We start from the raw sequence: 27,355 nt of genomic DNA, 5'->3' as shown, positions 1-27,355 counted from the left end.
ATCAATCTAAATAACAATATTTGGTATTTGCATTTGCATATCCTTTGCATTTGCATATCCTTTCCAATAGGTGCATCAAGCCTGCGACCCACTGACATCACCAAATTGTTGGTTTTTCCTTTTGTGATGGTTTTCCAGGCTTTTACTACAGCCCCTTTCATTTTTTGTTTGTTTTGGGGGGGTTTCTCCCTTCAGTCTCCTCTTCAGGAGGTGAACTGCATGCTCAATTGGGTTAAGGTCTAGTGATTGACTTAGCCAGTCTAAAACTTTCCACTTTATCCCCCCAATAAACTCTTTTGTTGAGTGGGCAGTGTGTTTTTGGTCATTATCTTGCTGCATGATAAAGTTCCTCCCAGTTCATTTACATGCATTTAGCAGTAAATTGGCAAACAAAATGTTTCTGTAAACTTCTGAATTTATTCTGCTGCTACCATTATGAGTTACATCATCAATAAAGATTAGTGTGCTTGTTCCAGAAGCAGCCATGCAAGCCCAATCCATGACACCACTCCATGACTCCATCATGCTGGACTGATGAGCTTGTATGTTTTGGATCATGAGCAGATCCTTTCTTTCTCCATACTTTGGCCTTTCCATCACTTTGAAGGGATGCAAACATGTCACCTTTTGGCAAAAATCACAGTTTTGAATACAAAATATGTAATTTGTGTGATTCATGTAGATCTGATGAGTTTTTGAAATTGGTGCGTGAAATGCATCTGAGAAGAATCAAGACTGAAGTGGGCTGTCTCTGGGAGCTCACGGTAAAGTTGGTTTTATATTGGACATTTGCTGCACAGTCGAGATTCTCTCTTCTATTTCTCAAGGAATAAACTAAAAAAAAGGACAAAATGTGAATTTTCTTACTCTGGAGTGGAAAGAGAATAAAGTACAATTGAAAGTACAATTAAAGCCCACTGAAGCTAATCTTTCAGAAATGCAAGTCATCAGCACTTGGAGTCAGTAAAGGACCTAAAAAAGTGAGAATGTCTAAAAAGTGAATCACCTGGGCAACTATAAGATTCTACCAATATTATAGTCATCTATTTTGTAAGATCTCTAACGTATTGCAGTGTTAGAATACAGTATGGATTCAGTACAGTGGGATGTAAGACTCACATGTGCACAAAGGTCTTACATAAGAAATACAGTGTGTGTGTGTTACACACACACACACACACACACACACACACACATATATATATATATATATATATATATATATATATATATATATATATATATATATATATATATATAATTTGTGTGTGTGTGTATAAGAATTATATGAAGAATCCAGGAATTGAGATTCCACATTCTGAATGTTGTAGTAGTGGGGCATAGCAATAATAATAAATAATATTACATTACAATATGAGTACAGTAGTAAATGTTATTTATTTTTATAATTTGTTAATTATTATTAATGATATACTTTTTTTCAAATGAATGATTACACATTAATTCATTGTGCTACATATAACCCAGGGTTAGCCTTTGAAAGTGTGTTTTTATTGCTAATTTCTTTTCTACAAACAAATAGAAATGAAACTCAACATTGTTTTGATTCACTAACAGAGTTCAATTGAGGACGCAAGTGCAGATACTCATTTATTTTATTTATCTTGGCAAACAGGACAAACACATATTCCAAAATTGTGGTCAAACAACAGACAAAGGTCAGACGATGTACAAACAACATAATAAAGGGCAGGCGAGATCAGAAAGATCAGAATTTAAGCATAAAGTCAAAACCACAGAATGAAAACGGGTTGGTAATGGCTGGTACTAATTGACAAAGAGCGTATACTTCGCAATGTGAATACTGAGTGTCCTAAAATATGATGAGTGTGGTGGTGCAGGTGATTGAGTCTTCTGCAAGTGGATCTGGCATGACTTTTGAGGTGGGAGATGTGAATGGAGGGGGCTAGGTGACTATGGCATGTTAACTGTAGCTTGTTCTAGTAGGTTACCTCGTTTATTCTTTAGAGGAACTTGAATGGGCCAATGTATCGTTGGGACAACTTGCAGCTTTCCTGCGTGACTCTTAGGTCTTTGGTGAAGAGCCACACAATGCCCCCAGGCTCATAGTTGTGTGTATCACTACGCCGTCTGGCTGCAAACTTTTTGTTAGTTTGGGCTGTGCGCTCTGGCTGTTGATGAGCTTGTTCCCACATCTGCTCACTCCTCTTGAACCAGCTGTTCACAGCAGGTGATTCTGTAGGGATGGCATTCCATGGGAATAAAGGCAGCTGATAACCCAGGACACATTGGAATGATGTGAGGTTGGTCATGGAGCGCCTCAGGGAGTTTTGGGCATATTCACCCCATGGGAGGAACCTTGCCCAGTCCTCCTGCTGGTTGGCACATAAGGTTAGTAGAAAACACAGAATTTCTTGATTAGCCCTTTCCACTTGGCCATTAGTTTGAGGGTGGTAACCAGAGGTCAGGCTTACAGAGACACCCAGCTTCTCCATGAAGCTTCACCATACTCAGGACGTGAACTGGACTCCCCAGCACCCACGATGTCAGCGGGGATGCCGAAGTAAACACAACTTCTGCCATTTTGAATGGCCGGAAACATACATCATCATATCCTCTGGTGTAAACAGAACCTGCCTCTGATGTGAGCAGGTCATGGGAGGCCTTGTCATCGGCCTCTAGCACTTAAGGGTGGTGCATGCAACGTTATTAATTTGAGACAAAGAGTACCTGTACCATTTCAGTGAAACAAAAATGAACACCACATCATTTTATGTTGGCAGAATAAGGAGCACAAAGTAACATTTCAAAATGGCTATAAAAAAAGATTATACTGACATTGGTTATTGTTTTCATATGACATATGAACTGCAATGTTATAATCATTCCACTACTTTGACAAACACCTTTTGGTGGAAAACAGAACCCCCCTCCCTAAACCAACAGCAGAGAGATGGATGAAGCAAGAGAAGTGCATGGTCCAGAAAAAAACGGTAAATTGCCTGTTATTAGTTTATAATACAATGCATAATGTGTACTAATACAATGTGCTTTCTTCCAATATACTAGTAGACAAGTGTCATGTTTGAACAAGTTTCAAACACTGGACACCAAGAGAGAGAAAATGTGGTGGAGGTCTTGAGGCTTAAGCTAGAAAAGCTGAACGCCGCAATTGTGTCCCTGAGGATGGAGCTCCATGTCAGCAAGGAGGCAGATGCAGATGCAGCAGCTCTTGCAGTTTTAGAAAGGACACACACTGGGCTCATCCCGGCCCATCGTGTGATACAGCTAAGAGAGGCACACACAGCAGTGGAGGCATTGAGAACTCAATTCGACTGTTGACACTTATCCTATCATTTCTCATATTTTTCATTGCCATGACAACCAAACACTAGCATTTTTGAGAAACCAAAATTGTTTTGGTGTGAAAGCAGGAATAACAGAATTCTTTATTACAGAAAATATAAATTGTTTATATGAATACCACATGAATTTAAAACCTGATTTAAAAAAAAAATAATCTAAATGTTTAAATGTTTTGCTGTATTTGCTGCGATCATCATCAGTGCCAGCAACGTTCTCTTGCACAGACATGCACACAGCTCGCGTGCTGCACTTCTCGCTCTCTGATCTGGTGAATAAAATTCAAAGAAATTCAAAGAAATTCAAAGAACAAAATGCAAACAAATGTGCGCCCATACTGATACACATCAATTGATGTACAGCTCTAATTGTGGTTTGATAAAAACAAAATCTTTACAAGCAGCATGTCTCGTTGGGCCACCTGGCAGCAGTTTTCCGAACAAGATTCAAGTGCAAATTTGCTTGTGCCATGGTAGTGGCGGTCCCCACAGTGACAGGGGCATTTTGGTTACCAACCTACAATTAACTACATGTGCCTGTGCTCTGTGTTAGAGAGAGATAGTTTGTATATATTGTAACCTTATTTTTGACAGGTCTAGGTCAAAGGTCAAAAAGATACATATCATTACTCTCAGGTCAAGTTCAAGATCATTATCAATCAATCATACTTTATTTTGACAGGTCTAGGTCATCACCAACGTCATTGGACAGATGTAGTTAAAGATATCTATTGTTCCATATTCTTAGTTATAGATTAATCATTGATTTTGACAAGCCTAGGTCAAAAAAGGTCATCACCAAGGTCATTGGACAGACATAGTTAAAGACTACCATTTTATCAGTAGTAAACTTTAAATCTGGTTCCGGTGCATTCACACACACACACACACACACACACACACACACACACACACACACCTGCACACATACAGAAGATAGGCCTAGGTCAAAAAAGGTCATCACCAACATCATTGGACATATGTAGTTAAAGATATCTATTGTTCCATATTCTTAGCTATAGATTAATCATTGATTTTGACAAGCCTAGGTCAAAAAAGGTCATCACCAACGTCATCGGGCAGACGTAGTTAAAGACTACCAGTTTATCAGTAGTAAACTTTAAATCCGGTTTCTGGTGCATTCACACACACACACACACACACACACACACACACACACACACACACACACAGAAGATACCCCTGACTAATCAGAAAAAAAGACACCTGTTTAAATATTTAGGCCATAGCTATTTGAATATTATCAGTAGTAAACTTTAAATCCGGTTCCGGTGCATTCCCACACACACAAACACACAAGTTCTTTCACATAGAATGTATTCATACATAGTATGGTCATGTGCACCCCGTCAATATTCTACAAAATTTGGAAAACGATAATGAGTACAACTGTCCGATGGAAAACATGCACTCGCCCGATATCCAGGATTCTCAAATGGAAAACATGCACTCGCCCAATATCCCAGTTGAGCAAGATGGGAATGGGTTAGATCCTAATATTAGAATAATTAATCGTGAAACATTCAACAACACTGAGATTAGGAGAAGAGTGAATTTTTCTTCGATCGCTAATGTCGACAGCTTTGCAGATTTTTATAATTATGTTTTAGAGATTTTAAACAGTGTGACTGAAATCGCTAACAATTTAATTTCTGCTGAGGATGTCGTCACCATTGAAATCAGAGGTGATACGATCAATGTTTCATCACGCGTTCAATTAGACAATGGTGTCATCGATTTACATTCTTTTCTGACCACGCTCGAAAATGCAATTCAGAGTAAACGTGAAATTTTTACCGATAATACCCTTGAAATAGTCGTCCAAATCGTCCGACCACCTCGGGGTGGGGAAATTAGAAGGAAAATAGGCCATTTATTCAATTCAGAAACCATACAGAAGAAAATTAAGCATCTATACATTTTTCACAACAGAGACAACATGTGTTTCGCCTTGTGCGTTACCCAACATTTGAATCGTGAAAAAAATGATTTTGAAACCGAACAAATCGCTAGACAATTACAACACAATGTGGGATTATCCGTAAACACCGCAGTCAGCTTCGCTGATGTATCGAGATTTGAGAAACATTTGAATTGTAAAATCGTTATCGTGCACTGTTCTGCTAGCAAAGCCGGATACTCTTTCTTTCAAACTAGCAAGACTCCCCACGATAAAACAATTTACTTGTTTCTGCATGACAACCACTATTATGGGGTTAAACGTATCACCAGACCTTTAGGAACGAGTCATGTTTGTCATTTCTGTCACTCGGGGTTTGACGTTTTATGGAAACATAAATGTGATTATATCTGCAACGTTTGTCATGATTCCGATTGTTACAAGAACCCCAAGAGTGCAACTAAATGTCCAGAGTGCCAGAGACTATGTAGATCGCAATACTGTTTTGTGAGGCATAAAGAAAAGATCAAAGGCGAATATTCTATGTGTGAAACGGGATTCTACTGTGGTAAATGTAAACGTGTGATACGGGATAAACCTTCTAGTCGTGAGAATCATGTGTGTGCACATTCAAAATGCATACTCTGTGGCCAAAAACTCGACGAGGATATTGAACATAAATGTTTTATACAGCGGGCTAGGAAAGAACACGAAAATACAGATTATGTGTTTTACGATTTCGAGACTAGGCAGGAAACAGGAACTCATGTAGCTAATTTCATATGCTGTATTGATTTTAAGGGAGAGGAGTGGGTGGCTGAAGGGGATGATTGCGTCAGTGCCTTCTTTAAGAAGTTTCGGTGTAATAAGTACAACGGTTATATGTTTATCACGCATAACGCTAGAGGGTTCGATTCATACCTTTTGTTAAACCATTTAGTGAAAGAAGGAATCACACCCGAAATCATAGCGCAATGTAAAATTTTGTGCTTCATCGATACCGCGTTTCGCCAGTCCTACATTGATAGTCTATCGTTCTTACCCATGAAGTTGTGCAGCATCCCAAAAGCCATGGGGTTTTCAGAAAGCAAGAAAGGCTATTTTCCCCATTTCTGGAACACCATAGAACATCAGGATTATGTAGGACCGTATCCTGACCCTAAGTTTTACGGTTTAGATGGCATGATGCCTAAGGATAGAGAAGAATTCTTTAAGTGGTACAGAACGGTTTCTGACAAAGTCTTTGATTTCAAGAAAGAGATGGCCGAATACTGTGTGAACGAGGTAGAAATTTTGAGAAAGGGCTGTATAGCTTTCAGAGAAGAAATTCTGGAAAGTACAAAGGTCGATCCTTTTAAATGCATAACGATCGCATCTGTGTGCATGAAAATCTTTAGAACCAAGTTCCTGTGTAAAGACACTTTAGCTATTCCACCGCTTGATAATTACATCACCGCTCAGAAATCTTTCTCAACACCTTCCATTCAATGGCTCGAATATGTTTCTAAAACACAAAACCTACCCATTCGCCACACGTTGAACGAAGGTGAAGTCAGGTTTGGTACCTATTACGTAGATGGTTACTGTGAGGATGGGGAAAACCGTAAGGTTTTTGAGTTTCTTGGATGTTTTTATCACGGCTGTGAAAAGTGTTTTCCCTCAGTGACCCCACATCCTCTTACCAAATCCATTGCTACCTTCGGAGATATCCGTCAAAAATCGATGGAGAGAATTAAGAATTTGCAAGACACTCACAATTTACAAGTCACTCTGATGTGGGAACAAGAGTGGAATGAAATGAAGAAAAACAACAAACGACAAAGCGTACTAAACTTTCTAAAAGACTTTGACTTTCCTGGGCGTTTAAACCCGCGAGATGCTCTTTTCGGCGGTCAAACAAACACGTTACATTTGCATTATGTGGCTCAGCCAGGTGAGAGAATCGATTATTTCGATTTCACTTCTCTTTACCCATTCGTAAATAAGACAAAGACGTACCCGATTGATCACCCTATCATCATTTATCGTGACTTTCAACCTCTGAAATATTACTTCGGTATCGTCAGAGCAAAAGTATTACCGCCTAGGGGTCTGTGGACACCTGTTCTACCGTTTTGTATAAAAAGCAAACTCCTCTTTCCTCTATGTAGAACGTGCGCCGAGCATCAGCTAAAACAATGCGATCATATGGATCAGGAGAGAGCTCTTACCAGAACGTGGGCATCTATCGAAATTGAGAAAGCTGTCGAAAAAGGTTAGAAAATTCTAAAAGTGTTTGAAGTGTGGCACTTTCCTAAAAGGTCTGATAAGCTTTTTACGAGATATATTAAAATGTTCCTCAAGACCAAACAGGAAAGTTCAGGTTATCCGTCCTGGGTCGTTGATGAATCCTCTAAATACAGTACATTCGCAAATATAAGGGGAACGAAGGGATCACGTTGGATCCGAAATTTATCACCATTAATCCTGCCAAAAGATCCGTGGCTAAACTCGCACTAAATTCGTTTTGGGGAAAGATGTGTCAAACACCTGACAGATCAAACATGACCTTAGTTCGTGATCCTGCCGAGTTTTTACAGTTCATGTTTTCCGATATTTATAATGTGAGTCTGTTCTCTTTTTTGAATGAGAAGGTGGTGATGGTGCAGTGGCGTTACACAGACAAGAGACTGATTAAACCGCTGAATGCTAATGTATTCATCGGCATTTTCATTACCGCATATGCTAGACTTGAGCTGTACAATTTGATGGATCGATTGGATCAGCGTTGTTTGTACACAGACACCGACAGCGTCATTTTTAAAATTAAGGAAGGTGACTGGATGCCGCCCTTAAGCGATTACTTGGGTGGTCTTACCAGCGAAATGATGGCGATCAAATCGTAGAATTCGTAAGCGCAGGTCCTAAAACCTATGGTTACAAAACCGTAAAAGGAAAAACAACCATGAAAGCTAAAGGCATTACTTTAAATTGTATCAATTCTGAAATTGTCAATTTGAAATCACTGACAGAACTGGTGGACGAGCGAGTGAAAAATCTGGATCAAACCGGCCAACTCGTAACCACACATAACCAAATCGTGAGAGATAAAAAGGGGTTTCATTTGAGAAACAAAACACAGTTGAAAAGGTTCAGGGTTGTGTACGATAAGTGTGTTTTATTATCTGATTTTACAATTCTCCCTTACGGATATTAAGGTTATTCATGTATATATGTATATATAGTTTCTGTTGTGTTTTGTAATGGAAAATATGAATGTGACTGCTTTTGACGCTAGGATGCAACTTCCCTTTTCATGTATCGTATGTGGACCGAGTAATAGTGGAAAATCTTATTTTATCAAAATGTTGTTGGAAAACTGTAAAGAGGCAATGTCGGTAGTTCCCGAAAACATTGTCTGGTGTTATACATGTTGGCAACCTCTGTACGATGAATTGATGACCAGAATAAATATAAAATTTCTTCAAGGAATCCCTGATTCTTTGTGTGACGACAAACTATTTCCTCCCAATAAAATAAACTTGTTGGTAATCGATGACTTGATGGAATCCGCCAGTAAAAACGACGAAGTAGAAAAGGCTTTTACAAAATACACCCACCACAGAAATCTGAGCGTCATCTACCTCATTCAAAACTTGTTTTTTCAAGGCAAGACCAGCAGAACAATCAACCTGAACACCAACTACATGGTTCTTTTTAAAAACCCTAGAGATAAATTACAGATCAGTATACTGGTTCGTCAAATGTATCCGGGTAACAGCAAGTATTTTTTAGAATGCTTTCTCAATGCCGTCTCTAGACCTTATGGGTATTTATTTGTTGGCCTGAAAGCACAAACGCCAGAAGAACTTCGTCTCCGTTCAGGGGTGTTTCCGGGAGAGAATCCGGTTGTGTATGTCCCAAAGAAGAAAAAAAAAGTATCGGCAACGAATGTCTGATCGATTGAAAAAAACCCTCCCGTTACTGAAATCATTACATCTGTCTCCACCCCGAAGGAGAAAAGATATATATATATATATATATATATATATATATATATATATATATATATATATATATATATATATATGTGATGCTCCCACAGATCTCATACTGAGCATATGTGAACTAGCTTTAAACGTGCTCAGGGGAAACATACCGCTGACGACAAAACAGTACCGGGTTTTAAAAAAACAAAAAAAAATGGATCAAACTATTTGCGGATAAAAGAGCGTCCGTAGAAAGAAAAAGGAAAGGATTTCTTCTACCTTTGCTCAGTGTAGCCATTCCTTTTATAAACAGCTTAATTGGATCCCACAACAATTAACATGGAGACCGAGAGAAAATGTATTTAGTCCCTCAACATCAGCTTGATAAACTTAGAAACATCACCGCAGAGAAAGAAAGCTTAAGAAAGACTGTTGAAAACAACTTGGACGATGCAATACGAGGTATTTTGTCAAGGACTGATCTGAACGATTACGATAAGGCGAAACTCTACGCGTTGGCACTGCAAAAATTTTTAAACTTGGTTAAACTAGGAGAGCAGGAATCCGCTCAACTGACCCTGTCCTTACCTAAAATACAGGAAAGCAAAACGGAAGCAGCGGTGACCGAGTCGCCCAAAGACGAGATCGTACAAGAGGTGCTTGCTAACATTTCTGCGAGAAACAAAAGGAACGCTTTGTATGTTATGGAAAAACTTTTAAAAGCCGGTGCATCATGGAACGATAATGGTGAATATATTTTTAAAGGAAACACTATCAAAGGATCACACATGGTGGATTTATGAAACATATCTAGAGAGTTAACACATTGTACACAACTAAATGAATGCTTTTTATTTAATCTAGGGTACATTTTTTTAACAAAAGACACAACTGCATTATCATTTCTATTTAAATCTTTGTTATACATAGACATAATATGGTTAAATGAATAACCTTTAGCTTTGTGACACAGAAAAAACACACAGTGTTGCCCGCAGCAAACTGAAGTAAAGTTTTGAACTTGTACAGGGTTGTATTTTATTTTACAACAGTTCTTTGTCAAAAAATAATGAATCGATCAAGGAAAGAGTTCGTAGTCTGGAGGGTTTCCGTACAAGTCAAAAAATTCTCCAGTGGTTTTGTCATTAAGGCATAAAGCTAGCCAGTGCTCACCCGGCATATAGGAAACTTTCTCAGTGTACGCGTAGGTAGCTCGTCACAGGCCATCACGCCATGAAATATTTTATCTATTTCAGGATAACTTCTCATAACCTCCGTTAGTTCTCTGGTATCCATGCGTTACTGGTAATCGGTGAGCATGTTTCTTCGATTGTTTATTTCTAGAATACTGTCGAAACTGGCGTACAAGATTAGATTCACCGTGCTCGGAAACGGTTGTCGAAATCTGAGTTCTACATATGTCCGATGACGTTGGTGATGACCTTTTTTGACCTAGGCTTGTGAAAATCAATGATTAATCTATAGCTAAGAATATGGAACAATAGATATCTTTAACTACATCTGTCCGATGACGTTGGTGATGACCTTTTTTGACCTAGGCCTATCTTCTGTATGTGTGCGGGTGTGTGTGTGTGTGTGAATGCACCGGAATTTAATGTTTACTGCTGATAAAATGGTAGTCTTTAACTATGTCTGTCCAGTGACGTTGGTGATGACCTTTTTTGACCTAGGCTTGTCAGAATCAATGATTAATCTATAACTAAGAATACGGAACAATAGATATCTTTAACTACATCTGTCCGATGACGTTGGTGATGACCGAGACCTGTCAAAATAAAGTATGATTGATTGATAATTATCTTGAACTTGACCTGAGAGTAATGATATGTATCTTTTTGACCTTTGACCTAGACCTGTCAAAAATAAGGTTACAATATATACAAACTATCTCTCTCTTGTGTTGAATAGCAGTAGAGAGTGAATTCTTGTATAGTGAAATAGCCTTGATAAACAACACCCTGTTAAATTTTCTTAATGTAAGACCTCGTTCATGTTTTGCGAGGGCCATTAACAGCTTTATCTGTTGGCAGCATGTACAGAGGCAAGGAATTTCTAACACTGAGAGTGAACAAATAAACATGACTGAAACATTAAAACATTGATGTGTTCATCAACTTTTTAAATAAAGTTGAAGATTCCTTCCAACAAGTTATCTTTGTTGAATACCATTCAGGTCCATTCATCCAATGCAGGTCATATTGACCACTTTTATGCATTTATTGGGTTTGTTTTTGGGTCATGTATTTTAGGGTTAAAATAACTATATTTATGTAAATAAAACACATTGTACAGTCATTTCCAATTTCCTATTTACTATAAATTCAATTTAAATTGCTGCATTTAGAATTTACATACAGAAATTACGTCCTTTGATATTATAGAAATGAAAATTAACATACATTTACTCATTGGCAGTTTGTGTAGTAATGTTGACTTTTTTTTTAAGTAAGTACATTTATTGAATATTTTTTTTTAAAGAATATAACAATATTACAGATTTACCAGGTATTCTTTTACAAGAAATAAACACAGATATATTTTGAAATTACATTAACAGATCAAAACTGCAAAAAACTAATCATGAAATGATTTTTTAAAAATAAAATTGGTAATTTTTTTCTTTAATTTCATAAATAATACATCAATAAAATTATTTTTATAGCCCTTTTTAGGACTGTACCTTTAGCCATTTTAAATCATGCCCTAAATTTACAAATAACTTTCAATACAAAACAGAAAACAGGCATAGTATAAGCAATCAAACCAGCAAACAGAGCTAACAGATATGATCTATGATATCACAGTAATAAAAATAATAAATATCTCCACACAAAAATTAACCCAATCAGAGATATATTTCTTATCACTAAGAGGATTGAGCCTGAACATGTACTTTAAAAAAACAGTTTCTTATTAATTTTATTCAAACAGTTCAAGAAAATTAAGGTAAATATAGTAGAAATACATAATAAATTTTATTAGGGTTGGACAGACTTAGATAGTAAGGATAATGGTCAGAATTAGATACCTAACAGTAGCTAGCCAACAATATTTTGCTAGCTAATTAACATGAAGAACAGTACTTTCCACAGGCTGATGGTGATCTGGCTTAACCAGTAGGCCACTGACTACCTACAAAAAGTAAAATAAAATGAGAGCAAATAGTCAACCTCAAGTAAAGATGTGTGTGTATATATATATATATATATATATATATATATATATATATATATATATATAATATAATATAATATGCCCTGCGATAGATTGGTACCCTGTCCAGGGTGTACCCTGCCTTGTGCCCCCTGGGATAAGCTCCAGGTTTCCCTGTGACCCTGAAGGAAGGACAAGCGGTATAGAAGATGGATGGATGGATATTTATATAATATTTATATAAATATATTTCTTTATATATATATATATATAAAAGCTGCAACAATTAATCAATAAAATTAAAAAGTTACTCTGCGCACGGCACTGGGTGCGTTTACTCATTACATTACTTCTGTTCCGAAAACACGCTTCGGAGAGTAAATACTAAAGTTGTGTCGCAAATTAAGTACTATACACTTACACTATGCTTTATATACTCTACCATCTAGTGTGTGAATTTTAGAAAGGTAATATCATCACAAATAGAACATTATCAGTTTTAACCGGAAGTATAAGCCGCTTCCTAGTCGACGGTGCATGATGTCATACGCACGCTAGCAGTAGCAGACACCCAGTGTCACTGACAATGACTTTCTTCAGTTTACTGTTTGTAAACGTTACCTTTTATTCCCAACATGACCTCAGTCACCATCATACAGAGCCGAAATCATCAAGTGACTGACGAAGAAAGTCGTCTAAGGCAGGGAGGCATTTTATATTTAACACCGCGGAAATCAAACAGTGATGCACGAGCACAAACTTATGTTTATATCAAAATGCTCCACTGTGTGTAAGGACTTCGGAACCTGGTGCAAGTTGCTTAAAAGGTTTAGTTTAGTTTAAGCTTATTGTCATTATATGCTGTATTTGCTCGCTTGCAATGTAAATTCTGTCATTTATTATACCAGAAGTGATCTGTTAGTAACCGCATTAGAGGTTAGAGGCCGCATTGCTCCTCACTCACGATGCAGATGCGGTGATACACAGAGTAAGTAAGATCTGCAATGTTTAATTAAAACACTATGATCAAAAGTAAAACAATATGCCTAAAAGCAGTGAGTAACAGAAACCATAAGGGGCAGTGAAAGGGAGCTTTTATTATTAATTTAGGACTGTAGTTTAATTCAGTGATTTTTGTGCATCCATAAAAAGCAATGCATAAATTATTTATGTGTGTGTGTATATATATATATATATATATATATATATATATATATATATATATATATATATACACATACTCAGCAAAAAAAGAAATGTCTCTTTTTCAGAAGACTGTGAAGGCTGTATTTTAAAGATATATAAAAATACATGTAACCATGTGTCCCCCCAGACTTGATTGAGAACTTGCAAATGCCTTGGAGGAAGAGTGGGGTAACATCTCACAGCAAGAACTGACAAAGCACAACTGCTAGTGACAACACCAGATACTGACTGTTACTTTTGATACTGGTACCCCCCCCCCCCCCCCGCCTTTTTTTTTTTCCAGGGACTCACTATTCCATTTCTGTTCATCAAATATCTGTGAAACTTGTTTATGTTTCAGCTGTTGAATGTATTTATGTTAATACAAAGAATTACACATTTTCAGAAATTTGATGGAAATACAAGCAGTTGAATGTGAGAGGACGTTTCTTTTCTTGCTGAGTATATATACTGCAAGCAAATAAACCTTTGGTGAATGCAGAGGTCTATCTTACATTTCTGTACCACTAATATGATCATCAACTTCAATTGCTTCAAACCCCTGGTTGTCAATGCCATTTCTGCCATTTCTGTGATGTTGGCTTTGGCCATTGTAGAAGCAGTGAGCACAGTGTGCAGTTGAAATTGGCTCCACTCTGTCAAAATTGGAAAAGTCCACATGATATTTCCCTTCTTTACTGCGGGAGATGATTGGGAGGAACTTGTAACCCCACTTAATCTCCTGAGGGATGTAGGAAGTCCTGACCTGGCAGGATGAGCTGGTGGATTCATCTGTGCCATCCAAAAATACCACTAGCTCGAACTCCTGTTGAAGAAGTGTGTCCAAAGCAAATTTAAAAAATGGACTTGTCTTATCAATTACATGGTATAATGTCAAAGGACAAATGAAGAAGAGGTTGTCTTTTCCAGCATCAACCATAAAATCAATATTGACCTGGTCCAGAATGATGGTCTCACCTTCTGGAGTGACTGTTGTTCTAAGCAGCTTGCCATATAGCTGGCTTCCAATCATTAAGGTCTTACGTAAGTTTGCTACTCTTATCTGCAAACAGAGGACAGCATTTTTGGAGCAAATAACTGCTATTTTGCTGAAGGTAATGGTCTTGGCTCTTTTCTTGGGTAAGGTGATTTTGGCCATAACCAGTCCACACCAGAAGCAGTTAATAAGTAAACCAATGATGGACTGGATAATAATTAGGGCGACAGCACCAGGGCAGTATGGACTGAGCACTCGCAGACCATAGCCAATAGTCATCTGTGTTTCAAGTGAGTAAAGGAAAGCAGTTGTGAGGCCAAAAACGTTATATATACATGGTTTGTGGTCCGAAGGTGGATTTTGCCACCAAAGATCACCATTGTTATGAGCAATCCAGTACCAAATAAGTCCAAAAATGAACCAGCTAAGAGTGAAGGAGGCCACAAAGAATAAAATAATGAAACGCCAACGTATCTCCACAAAGGTGGTCCAGAAATCCTGCACATATGCAAAGCGACTGCTGTACCTCACGTTGCCATATTCAATGTTGCAGTGTCCATCTTTGGTTACCAAACGGTTTTTGCAAATGCGCTGCTTTGCTAGGTAGTCTCGGAGCAACTGCTGGAAGGAGCGTGTCATTTCCCAAGTATAGAAAGCCCAATCTGGGTAAAAGAATAAAGAACATTTAGAACAAAAAAAAAGATTTTAGTGGTATTTTCAACAAAACAATTACATTTTTGTCTAGAATAGAACACCAGTAACACAAATATTTCATCAGAATTTTATATCAAGCTAGACTATTTCAAATAAGGTGTATTTCATTTTAGAGGTAGATAAAATTTGAAGATCTGCAGGTAGCTGCAGATATGGCATTAAATATATTCCACACTGCATAGGTAATGACTATATTTAGAGTAGATTTAAGTCTGTATAAGAGTTAATGACATTGGTCATTTGTTATTCAAACTTTGAATCTAAATGTTTTTTTCTGCATCTCTATTTTACAATATGTATATTACAGTATTTTATGCTGAACTTTATTATACACATAAACCACTGAATGCTATTTGAGAGCAACAATATGTGTAGCAGACTGAGAAAACTTTTCAAATATGGAAATTTCTATTGTATGAAGTTGTGAAAACTGCAGGTTTTCCTGAATGGAAATGTGTCTCTTTTGAGTGTCTCAACTACAATAATTCCATTTTGACTTCACTGAGAAACACCAATGCATTGTCTAAAAGCAACTACTATTTATTTATTTAATTTGTACAGAAACTCTGGCTGCCATACATGAAAAAAATCAAATCAATATCTCTTTATAATGAGAAAAATATTACGTTATTTTTTTAGAAATATTAGAAAATATTACATTATTACCTAAAAATTTCACATACTTATGAGAAACGATCACATTATTATAAGAAATACACTGTGTTATTAGGAGAAAAACATGAATCATGTTAGTATGTGAAAAAACTTTTTTTTTTTAATCAAATATTGTGTTGCTAGGAAGAAATAACATGTAATTACAAGTGATGGGCTTGCAGTTAGGACTTGGGTTCCTGTGTAGCCTGTGTTGAAAACAATTTCTGCATCTCAGCTCAACTCCACGAGGATCCAAAGTTTTTAATAGAAGCCGGACAGCATTTTGTGTAACAACATACTCAGCCTGTAGACATTTAATATGCTGTAATTTGTAACCATGAAGTTTCCCATGTCCTTCAAGTTGATCAGCTAGTAATAAAGCAACCTCTAAAAGGTGTAACCACTTTTTGGGTCTGTAAAAATGCTGTGAATTGGAAATTATTTGTACTGTCTGTATACTGATGGCAATACACTGAACACTGCTGTGATACTAAAATCTCGTTATGTTCTAAGCCAAGCATAAAGTAGAATTGTACTAATTCTGTCAACTGCTCCATTTACCAGATCAGTTAAGTTGCTTTTCTCACCTATTTATCTTGTATGTGAAATTTCCTGTAATAATGCAACATTTTGTAATGCAATATTTGATGAAATAACACAACTTTGATGTTTTTTTTAAGTAAAAATGTGATATTTTCCACTTAAAACAATATTTTCATGTAATTTGTCTCATAATAACATATTAATGTGATATTTTCAGTTAATAAAATGATATTTTTCCTCATAATAATGTGATTATTTCAGTGAGATCTGTTGGCTAAATTTCCCATATTTTTATACGGTCATTCAAACATCTTAGGTCATTCAACTTTCTTTCTGTTGTCATCTGTATAGAGTATATAAGCACTCCTCTGTTTTGAAAATGTGACAATGCAGGTGTATCACAGAAATTAACATCTGGTATCTGTTTAGGATTTAGTTTATTTTGCTTTATTGGACACAGCAATCCAACAGCTTAACCAAAGCCTGACATTCACTGTGTGCGGAAAGCGCACAGAGCAATCAATTTTCAATGACTTCAATGATCATCTTTAGACAGACTGCCCTTTTTTTTTTTTTTTTTACCACAGCTTTTGTTAACTCATTGATTCCTTACCAGTGCAATTTTTATCAGAAAGCCTAGGAAAGTTTATAAAGCAAATGAAAGCATTTCCACCTCAATTTCATGCAACATATTTGTGGTTCCCTTTCAAAGGGAACTTCGATGTTGCGTTTACATAACAGTTTGGGAACGCCCTTGCGCGCGTGACCGGTATCTGAAGCTTGTGTAAAATCATGCCTCTACTTATAGGCCTGCCATGGTCAGGTGACATGGCAATTAAGCACGTCGCATGATATATATGGCACCTATGAACCACGCTGCCAGTCTTATTATCTTCAGCGAGACTGCATGTCCGTTTGTGTGACAGAAGACGCTTCATTTCTACTCTTCTTTTCTCAAAAATCTCTAAACGTTTCTATCCCTTTAAAAAAAAAAGAAAAGAAAAGAGAAAGAAAGAATGAGCGAGAAAGAATTCAGAAAGTGTGTTACACCTTGCTCCCGTTTCATCACGGGAGGAGACGGACACACTTTCTGTGTGAAGTGTTTGGGCGTAGAGCATGCGACAGCAGCCCTCGAGGGGTCTGTCTGTCAGCATTGTGAACATTTCACAATTAGGCAGCTCCGCTCTCGGCTCGCTCTCTTCTCGTCCGAAGGGAGTTGGGTTTCAGAGCCTCGTGGATCTGGGCCGGCTGCTGCCATGGCAGCCAACCGGCTAAGGTCGTGGGGTTCTTGTATGAATTTGGAAGAGGAGCCGGAGACGAGCGCTGCTCTACCTCTTGCTCTGTCTTCCAGGTCCGGCTCTCCACCTGACTCTGGAGCTCGCGTCGCGACTCGTCCTTCCCCTATGGAAAGCCAAAAGATCCTCGCTGACTCCGAGGAGTTGGTAGAGGGTGCCATTGCACCAAAAACTGACAACAGCTCTCAAGCATATAAAGAGCTGCTTGAGGTGATTACTACAGCAGTTGAAAAGTTGAATATAGACTGGCCTGGGGAAGAGGAATTGGCTCATAGCAGGCTGGATGAGCACTTCCTCTCCAGTGAAAATAAATCTCCCTCACACCGCAGAAAACTCCCCTTTTTTCCAGAAGTGCATGATGAGATATCACGCTTCTGGAGAAAACCATACACTAGCCGTGTTTATAACCCCACAACGCCTGATTACTCAGCCATCATGGGGAGTGAGCAGCATGGCTATTTAGCGATGCCAAAGGTGGAGGAGGCGCTTGCGAGCCACCTCTCTCCATCAATGGCAGGTAATTTAGGGAGGCCAACTTTACCTTCTAAGCCATGTAAGGCCACCTCGGCGTTGGTGGGCAAAGCCTATGCGGCAGCGGGTATTGCTTGTGGGTCACTGCATACAATGGCAGTGTTGCAGGCCTACCAAGCAGAACTGCTGAGTGAGCTCGATACTGGGGAGGGAATTAGGCCTGAGGCAGTGGCAGAGCTGCACCGTGCCACAGATTTATCTCTCCGGGCGACCAAACAAAAGGCCCGTCATATCGGCCGTTCAATGGGTAGCCTGGTTGTTGCAGAGAGGCACCTATGGCTCAACCTCTCAGGGATGGGGGACAAAGATAAGGTCTCCTTGCTGGACACCCCTGTCAAACCTTTCGGCCCGTTTGGTAGCGCGGTTAATGTCATCGCCAACAGGTTTCGCGAGGCAAAACAGCAAATGGCAGCGTTCAGCCAGTTCCTTCCCAGTTGTGTCGAGTTCGCCCGGACATCCATGAATGGGGCCAGTGCTAGTGCAAGGGAGGCACAGAAGGCGAGTGTGGCAGCCCACCTCCCCCCGCAGAGAGCCAGGGGGACCAGGCGGTCATAGCCTGCTAAGAGGCCTGATCTAAGAATGATCATAAAAGCAAACCAGGCAAGGAAGGAACGGTCCTGATGGACCACGGAGGGATGTATCAGGGGACATGAGGTTGTTAGGGCAGATAGCCCCTAGTGCTACTGTAGGGCCTGCCCTGGCCAAGGTCATCCACATTTTCAGCCTTCTCTGGTCAACGAGCTGTCACAGGGCGACGGAAATCTGATGCTTTCCCTCCAACGGAATGTGGAAAAGCTAACATCACTGAAAGACCATTTGGCAGCATGGAAACTACTGCCAAATGTGTCTCCATGGGTTCTGTCTACCATACAAAAGTGTTACCAGGTCCAGTTCAGAGCTCGACCCCCCTGGTTCAGAGGTGTGCTCACCACAGTTGTCAGCACAGAGCAGAGCCCAATGTTAGCACAGGAAGTAAGTTCCCTTTTGGACAAAGGGGCCATAGAACATGTACCCCGTTCCCTAAGGGAGGGAGGTTTTTACAGCCGTTATTTCCTGGTCCGCAAAAAAGATGGTAGTATGCGGCCAATTTTAGATCTGCATCATCTGAACCGTACTCTTCGGACATACAGGTTCAAGATGCTGACGCTCAAACTTATCGTGCCACAGATTCAGTTCGAGGACTGGTTTGTGACGATAGATCTGAAAGATGCATTTTTCCACATAGGAGTATTGCCCAGTTACAGGAAGTTGCTGAGGTTTGCGTTTGGAGACAATGCATACCAAATTCGGGTTCTTCCCTTCGGGCTAGCTTTATCCCCTTGCACCTTCACAAAGTGCATGGATGCTGCTCTGGCTCCCTTGCTACTCCAGGGCATCCGTGTTCTATACTACCTGGACGACTGGTTAATTCTAGCACGATCCAGGGAACTGGCGGTTCAACATCGAGATGTTGTTCCTGCCCACATGAGGAGCTTGGGGCTCAGGTTGAACCTCAGAAAAGTATGCTTTCTCCAGTGCTTTTCTAGGGGTTATATGGGATTCTACTATGATGACGCCTTTCTATCCCCAACACGCATAGGATCGGTCCTATCAACTTTGAGCAAGATAAAGCTAGGACTGGGCATCCCCTCCAGTCTCTACGAGAGACTGTTGGGCCTTATGGCAGCAGCAGCCAACATAATACCGTTGGGCCTATTGCACATGAGACCATTTCAGTGGTGGCTAAAAAGACAGGGGTTTCATCCGAGGATGAAACCTCTGAGAGTAATCAGTGTCACTCTGCGATGCCTATGTGCTCTGAGTATTTGGAGGTGTCCGCAGTTTCTAGCCTCTGGTCACAGTCTAGGGGCGTCTCCTTATCGCAAGACGGTAATGACAGACCCGTCCCTCATGGGCTGGGGTGCAGTCTTAGATGGCTGTCCAGCTCACGGTCTTTGGAGCGGCCCTCATCTGGAGTGGCATATAAATCGCTTAAAGATAAATTGCCATATTCCTAGCACTGAAATTCTTTCTTCCTCAGCTGAGAGGTCACTATGTGCTACTTATGTCAGACAATACAGCGGTGGTCTCATATATCAACCACCAGGGAGGGTTACGTTCATGCCCCCTGTTCACGCAGGCGCAACTAATCCTTCTCTGGGCAGAGGGAAAGTTCTTGTCAGTGAGTGCAATGTACATTCCGGGCAGCCAGAATGTAGGGGCAGACATCCTGTCGAGACAGGGGCTGAGGCCCGGGGATTGGAGGCTCCATCCGCAAGTGGTGGAGTCCATATGGCGGAGGTTCGGACAAGCAGAAGTGGATGTGTTCACCTCCGAGGAGACAACACACTGCCTGCTGTGGTTCGCCCTCACTCCTCCCGCACCATTGGAGCTGGACACCATGGTGCACACGTAGCCAAGATCACATCTATATGCTTTTCCCCTGATCGCTCTGCTCCCACAAGTTCTAGTGAGAGTTCGCCAAGACGTCTAGGTCTGCTGCTAGTAGCACCTTAATGGCCGGCTCGGATATGGTTCTTGGAGATAAATTTCCCTGCTCGACGGTACTCCTTGGGAGATTCCCATCTGCAGGTATCTACTGTCTCAAGCCAGAGGGCTGATTTATCACCCTCGGCCAGAACTACGGAAACTGTGGGTCTGGCCACTGAGGGGCACCAGCTCATAGATTCTGGTCTCACAAGTGAGGTTGTAGAGACCATGTTAAATGCTAAAGCACCATCCACAAGGAAATTGTATGCACTCAAGTGGCGGCTTTTTGTCTTGTGGTGTGAGGAACGGCAGCTAGACCCAGTGAACTGCACAATAGCTACAGTCCTGGAGTTCTTACAAGAACGTTTCTCAGCAGGGTTGGCTCCTTCTACAATCAGGGTTTACATGGCCGCCGTTTCAGCCAGCCATGCCCCTGTTGATGGAGCCTCTGTGGGGCAACATCCTCTAACTTCGAGGTTCATGCGTGGTGTCAGGCGGCTGAGGCCCATCTGCAGGCCCTGCATACCTTCCTGGGACCTTACTGTGGTCTTGGAAGGTCTGTCGGGGCCCCATTTGAGCCCTTAGAGTCAGCCTCGGAGAAGCATCTGACTCTAAAGGTAGCTCTTCTGCTGGCCCTGACATCTCTCATGAGAGTGGGAGATCTGCAAGCTCTCTTTGTTGCCCCTTCCTGCCTTGACTTTGCCCCTGGATTAGCCAAGGCCTTCCTGTATCCTAGGCTGGATTATATTACTAAAGTGCCTACATCGGCTGCCCACCCTGTGGTGTTGCAGGCTTTCTGCCCTCCTCTATTCCTCACACCGGAACAAGAGAGGATGCACCTGCTGTGTCCAGTAAGGGCTCTCTGTACTTACGTCCATTGCTCCGGCAAGTGGCGTAAGTCGGAGCAGTTGCTGGTCTGCTTTGGCGGCGATAGTAGAGGTGATGCTGTGTCAAAGCAGTGCATCTCTAATTGGATAGTGGAAGCAATCTCTATGGCTTACGAGGCGCGCGGTCTTGCTACGCCTCTGGGTATAAGAGCTCATTCCACTAGGGAGGTCGCCTCCTCGAAGGCTTTGTCCAAAGGGGTATCCTTACAGGATGTGTGTGCTGCTGCAGGATGGTCTATGCCACACACATTCATTCGTTATTGCAGCCTGGATATTCATTCCACCCCGGGCTCGAGTGTCTTACAGTGACCCTTGGGCTTGGGTCTTTTTGAACAGGCCGCACCCTCGGTATGACAGAGTGGGTATTCTCCCTCCCATACTGTTATGCTAAACACAACATCGAAGTTCCCTTTGAAAGGGAACATCTGGGTTACGCATGTAACCCTGTTCCCTGAGAAAGGAATGAGACGTTGCGTAGCTTTGTCATACCAGGGCAGGCCTGTGAATTGTGTCTTCGCTTCAGATAATAGAGGCTGGTGGTGTGGTTCACAGGTGCCATGTATATATCATGTGACGTGCTTAATTGCCACATCACCTGATCATGGCAGGCCTATAAGTAGAGGCATGATTTTACACAAGCTTCAGATACCGGTCATGCGCGCAAGGGCGTTCCTATACTGTTATGCTAAACGCAACGTCTCGTTGCCTTCTCAGTGAACAGGGTTACCTGTGTAACCCAGACGTTTTCTAAAACAGAGTTCTCAAAAAGGAGGCAAAAAAACCTGATTTATTGGTCTTTTTTGGTTGTTTGCCAGATTACAGCTACATTGACATCCAATGGGTTTTCCCAGGTTTCCACACACACACACACACACACACACACACACGCACGACATTATTACTTAAATAATCAGATGAATGGTTCATGCATTCCCTGCTGCTCCCATTATACAGGTTCTGCTGTATAATGCTGCATTGTCTTTTTTTTTAATCAACTGTCAGCCAATTAGTATGGTAAATGGTAAATATAGCACTTTTTTAACCGTAGCGGTTCTACAAAGCGCTTTACACTGTTTCTCATTCACTCATTCACACACACACTCACACACCAATGGTAGCAGAGCTGCCATGCACGGTGCTAGCTTGCCATTGGGAGCAATCTTGCCCAAGGACCCTTCGGCAAGTGGAGCCATGTGGAATCGAACCACCAACCCTACAATTAGTGGACAACCCACTCTAACACCTGAGCCACAGCTGCTCCATGGGTGGATTATAGATGGCAGAGATGGACAATTCATGTGATTAGATGCATGCAGGTGACTACAGTAATCTTAATGGTCCACCTAGATCCGAGGTTCTCAACCTTTTGCAACCAAAGCCCCCCAAACTTTCCCTATCATGTGTGCCCCCCCCCCCCCCATATTGGAGGAGACCAGGTATAGTGATGATCTATTCTATTTAAAATCTCTCTCTCTCTCTCTCTCTCTCTATATATATATATAAATATATATATATATATATATATATATATATATATATATATATATATATATAAATATATATATATATATATATATATATATATATATATATATATATATATATATATATATATATATATATACACATGCATGTGTATATACTCACACATGCATGTGTATATACTCACACATACCTAATCTATAATCTGTTTTTGATAGATATTTTTGTTTTTGTGCTTTTTTTTTCTACTTTTTTTTAATTACTTTTCATAACTTTTATTATTTAAAAAAAATACTTTTATAAAAGTATATAATGGACGGGTATGGAACATGAATGATATGGAACACTATAACTACTTTGAACAAGAGAACTAGGCTGTAATAACATGTACTATTTTACATGTAAAACATGTTGCATTCCATTCGTCTTATGTTCTAAAAACATTCACATAAGAATGCTTTTGTTATGTGACATTGTTAAATCTCCGGCTCTCAGACTCTCACTGAACAGAGCAGAGGTGAGAGTCCAGCAAGAAAGCAAGACCTTGCACGTGCAGGACAGTACTGCAGACATAAGACAGAAAGTCACTAAGGTTTGTCCAAAAAGTCGCTAGGTGCTTTTTTTTTTTTTTTGCAAAAAAAGTTGCTAAAAGGGTCTGAAATGTCACTAAGTTAGCAACACTGGTCTGAACTGACAGTTAGATAAAAGACAGGCTAAACTCCGCCTCTTCCCAGCAAAAAGAAGATACAGAGGGAGAGAACGTGGAGTTTTCCATTTATGCACATTCTATTTGAAAAGCAATAAAATACACAGAGTACCCAAACGATGTCCTGTCTTTTTTTTCTTGAAAAAATTCACGCACCCCTTCTGATCTCCCCCTGTTGAGAACCACTGACCTAGATAATCAATTGATGTTCTAAATACAGATGTTTTACCCCATGTACAGTCCTCTATGAAACTACTGGAATGGCAAGGACAATTCAGTTGTTTGTGCTATACACCAAAGACATTTGGGTTTGAGATCAAAAGATGGATATGAGACAAGAGTTTAGGATTTCAGCTTTTATTTACTGGTATTTATATCTAGATGTGTTAAACAACATAAAGGACCTAGAACAACAACGAATAGAACCTTTTGTATCATACCGCCAAATTTTTAGGCAAGCAAAAGTATAGGAACATATGTCTTAACATAAATTAAAGTAAACACTTTATGTTTGATTGCCTATTCCTTGCATTAAGGGATATGGATCAAGCCTGTGAATCACTGACATCACCAAATTTTTGGCCTCTTTTGTGATGGCTTTTTTTTCCAGGCTTTTATGGCAGCTACTTTCAGATGTTGTTTGTTTCGGGGAGGTTTCTCATTTAAGTCTCCTCTTCAGAAGGTGAAATGCATGCTCAATGCATTGGAAAAAGGTCTGGTGATTGGCTTGGCCAGTCTAAAACCTTCCACTTTTCCCCTGATAAAGTCCATTGTTGAGTTGGCAGTGTGTTTTGGATCATTGTCTTGCTGCATGATAAGGTTCCTCCTGATTAATTTCAATGCTTTTCTCTATAACTTGGCAGACAAAATGTTCCTGTAAACTTCTGAATTCATTCTGCTGTTACCATCATGAGTTACATCACCAATAAAGATTAGTGAGCCTGTTCCAGAAGTAGTTATGCAAGCCCATGCACGACACTTCCTCCAACCTGTTTCACAGAGCTTGTATTTTTTGGATCATGAGCAGATCCTTTCTTTCTTCACACTTTGACTTTTCCAGCAATTTAGTACAGGTCAATCTTGTTTCCAGACCTTTGGAGGCTCATCTCTATATTTCTTTTTGAATTCAATCTGGCTTTCAAATTCTTACTGCTGATGATTGGTTTTCATCTTGGGGTATGGCCTCTATGTTTCTGCTCTCAAAGTCTTCTTCAAAAGGTTGATTGTGATACCTTCACCCCTGCCCTTTGGAGGTTGTTGGTGATGTCCCTGACTGTTGTTTTTGGGGTTTTCGTCACAGCTCTCATAATGTTTCTGTCATCAGCTGCTGTTGTTTTCCTTGGCTGACCCATTTGATGTCTGTTTCTCAGTACACCAGTGGTTTCTTTCTTTTTCAGGACATTCAAAATTATTTTATTGGCTATGCTAAATGTTTGTGCAATGATTTTCCTTATTTTGTCAGCTTCAAAATGGCTTGCTTTTCTCCCATAGACAGCTCTCTGATCTTCATGTTGGCTTATCCTTTTTAATGACAAATGCAGTCTTCACAAGTGAAACTGAAGGCTAAAACCAGGAGTAGATGTTCAGAGCTATTTATTGTTTAAACAATTAATCTAACAGGACACACCTGGTCAATAAGAAACACCTGTCAGCCACCTGTTCCAATACTTTTGCTCACCTGCAAATTGGGTGGTCTGATACAAAATGTGCTATGTTCTATGTGGTTTAACACATCTACATATAAATACCAGGAAATAAAAGCTGAAATTCTCTTTTCATGTTCATCTTTTGATCTAAAGCTCAAATGTCTTCAGTCTACAGCAATAACAAATGAATTTGCCTTGTCATTCCAATAGTTTCGAAGGGGACTGTATACATGGACACATCTTGTGAATTAATTGAAGCCCAATTTTTTAATAGCATTGTGAAAGAAATTGATTTCACGTTATACATCTGGTTGGTTTCAAACCTCATATACATAGAATGGAAAGTTTCTGATCCTAAATTTTGATTATAACTTATGGCTGTGTCTACTATTACTCAGTTGGACCGTGTGAACTACTAAAAGCACAATGAGCAGTTCTGAAAACATGTGAGGATTGGTGTAACAGGAACATGGTGAAAGTTCATTCATGGTTATCATTCTTAATACTGTAATGCACTCTTTCAAACCTTTTGTTTCTTTCTATAGTGAAAGTTTAATGTTGTTGTTTTTTATTTTACCTATTACAAATCACATCTAAAGTAAGCCATTTATTTCACAGAACAGAAAGAAACTTTTTTATAACTTGTAAAAAGTTGCTCAGTTGCTATCATGTCAAGACAGTCATTAAATCACTGTACTTCTTGTTACTAGCAAGAAAACTGGAGCGGATTAACATTGGATAAATAACATGGAGGTGTTTATCTAAAATAACAATAAATAGGTTAGAAGGAAGTGGGAAGAGAGCAAACGGCTCAAAATTAAATGTCATGAAATACTATAGAAATTGATTGTGGAACTCACCTGCTATAGCAGTTCTTCTATGATACCAAAAATTAGCTTTGTCCCCTTCTGTCTTTCTCTCTTTCTCCCTCTCTCTGTCTTTTTTTGAAAGATCATAAAAGTAACAAATACTTAAACAACTTAATAAATGAATAAGTAAAATGTGTAAATTAATAATGGTGATATCTCTCTTGGTCTCCCTCTTTAAGTGTGACTTGCCTTTTGGCTCCTTCCAATTAGTAAGGCTATATTGAGTATGTTTAATGTTTACATGTACACAAAATCCAGTGCTTTTTTACTGCAGGCTTGGGTATATTTTTGCACAATGATGCCACAACATACAGTGAGAATATAGGTACAGTGCCCCAAGAAATTATCCACATTTTCTTCCATTCTCCTGTCAATTTAAATGGAGAATGCTGGTGGACAGGTCAGACCACAGATTTTCAAATAGATTAACCCTTGACAGCAGAATTTATCTGTTCTGCCATTTTAGTTGTGAGACCCCCAAAAGTCAGAGATATTAACTATGCAAGCATAGAATTGGACACACAGTGGATTTAAAATTAACAGGTGCAATCAATACAGAATTAACCACTTATGTTCAAGCTCATCAATTCTGATTAACCCCAAATAAATGGCAGCTCTTTTTGTAGGATTTTCTTCACATCTTCCTGATTTCATTTGAGGCCTGAAGCCATGGTCTACAAAAAGCTTACAAAGCATTTATGGGATTTCATTGTCGAAAGATATTGGTCAGGAGAGGGGTACAAAATATTTCCAAAACATTAGATCTAACATCATGGTCAGGTGTACGCATACTTTTGGGCATATAGTTTTAATACAAGATGTGTTGAAGTACATCTCAAAAAATTAGAAGGTCATAAAGATGAATGTGCTGCCTAAATTTTTATATGTTTTTCAGTGTTTCCCAGTGTTTCTTACAAAATCCTTCTTTTCAAAACTGAACAATCAGATATTAGCCTTTATCTGGAACAAA

General features: G+C 39.5%; 1 protein-coding gene across 2 annotated transcripts; it reads right to left on the bottom strand.

Moving 5' to 3' along the window:
• Positions 1–13,898: 13,898 nt before the first annotated feature.
• Positions 13,899–27,048, bottom strand: LOC128606814 (ATP-sensitive inward rectifier potassium channel 1-like). Of its 2 annotated transcripts, XM_053623258.1 has the most exons (3): positions 26,377–27,048; positions 14,548–15,251; positions 13,899–14,418 (listed from the first exon to the last, which is right to left on the bottom strand). In XM_053623258.1, exons 2-3 carry the CDS (start codon positions 15,226–15,228, stop codon positions 14,104–14,106), a joined length of 996 nt encoding a protein of 331 aa, XP_053479233.1. In that variant the 5' UTR covers positions 15,229–15,251; positions 26,377–27,048; the 3' UTR covers positions 13,899–14,103. The 2 variants fall into 2 exon arrangements, with proteins under 2 accessions (XP_053479233.1, XP_053479232.1); XM_053623257.1 differs by having other exon boundaries at positions 13,899–15,251.
• Positions 27,049–27,355: the final 307 nt, after the last annotated feature.

This window comes from Ictalurus furcatus, chromosome 4 (assembly GCF_023375685.1).
Source record: "Ictalurus furcatus strain D&B chromosome 4, Billie_1.0, whole genome shotgun sequence".
Classification (NCBI taxonomy): Eukaryota; Metazoa; Chordata; class Actinopteri; order Siluriformes; family Ictaluridae; genus Ictalurus; species Ictalurus furcatus.
The sequence above is the reverse complement of the archived record's forward strand: the minus strand, read 5'-3'. Positions and strand labels throughout refer to the sequence as shown.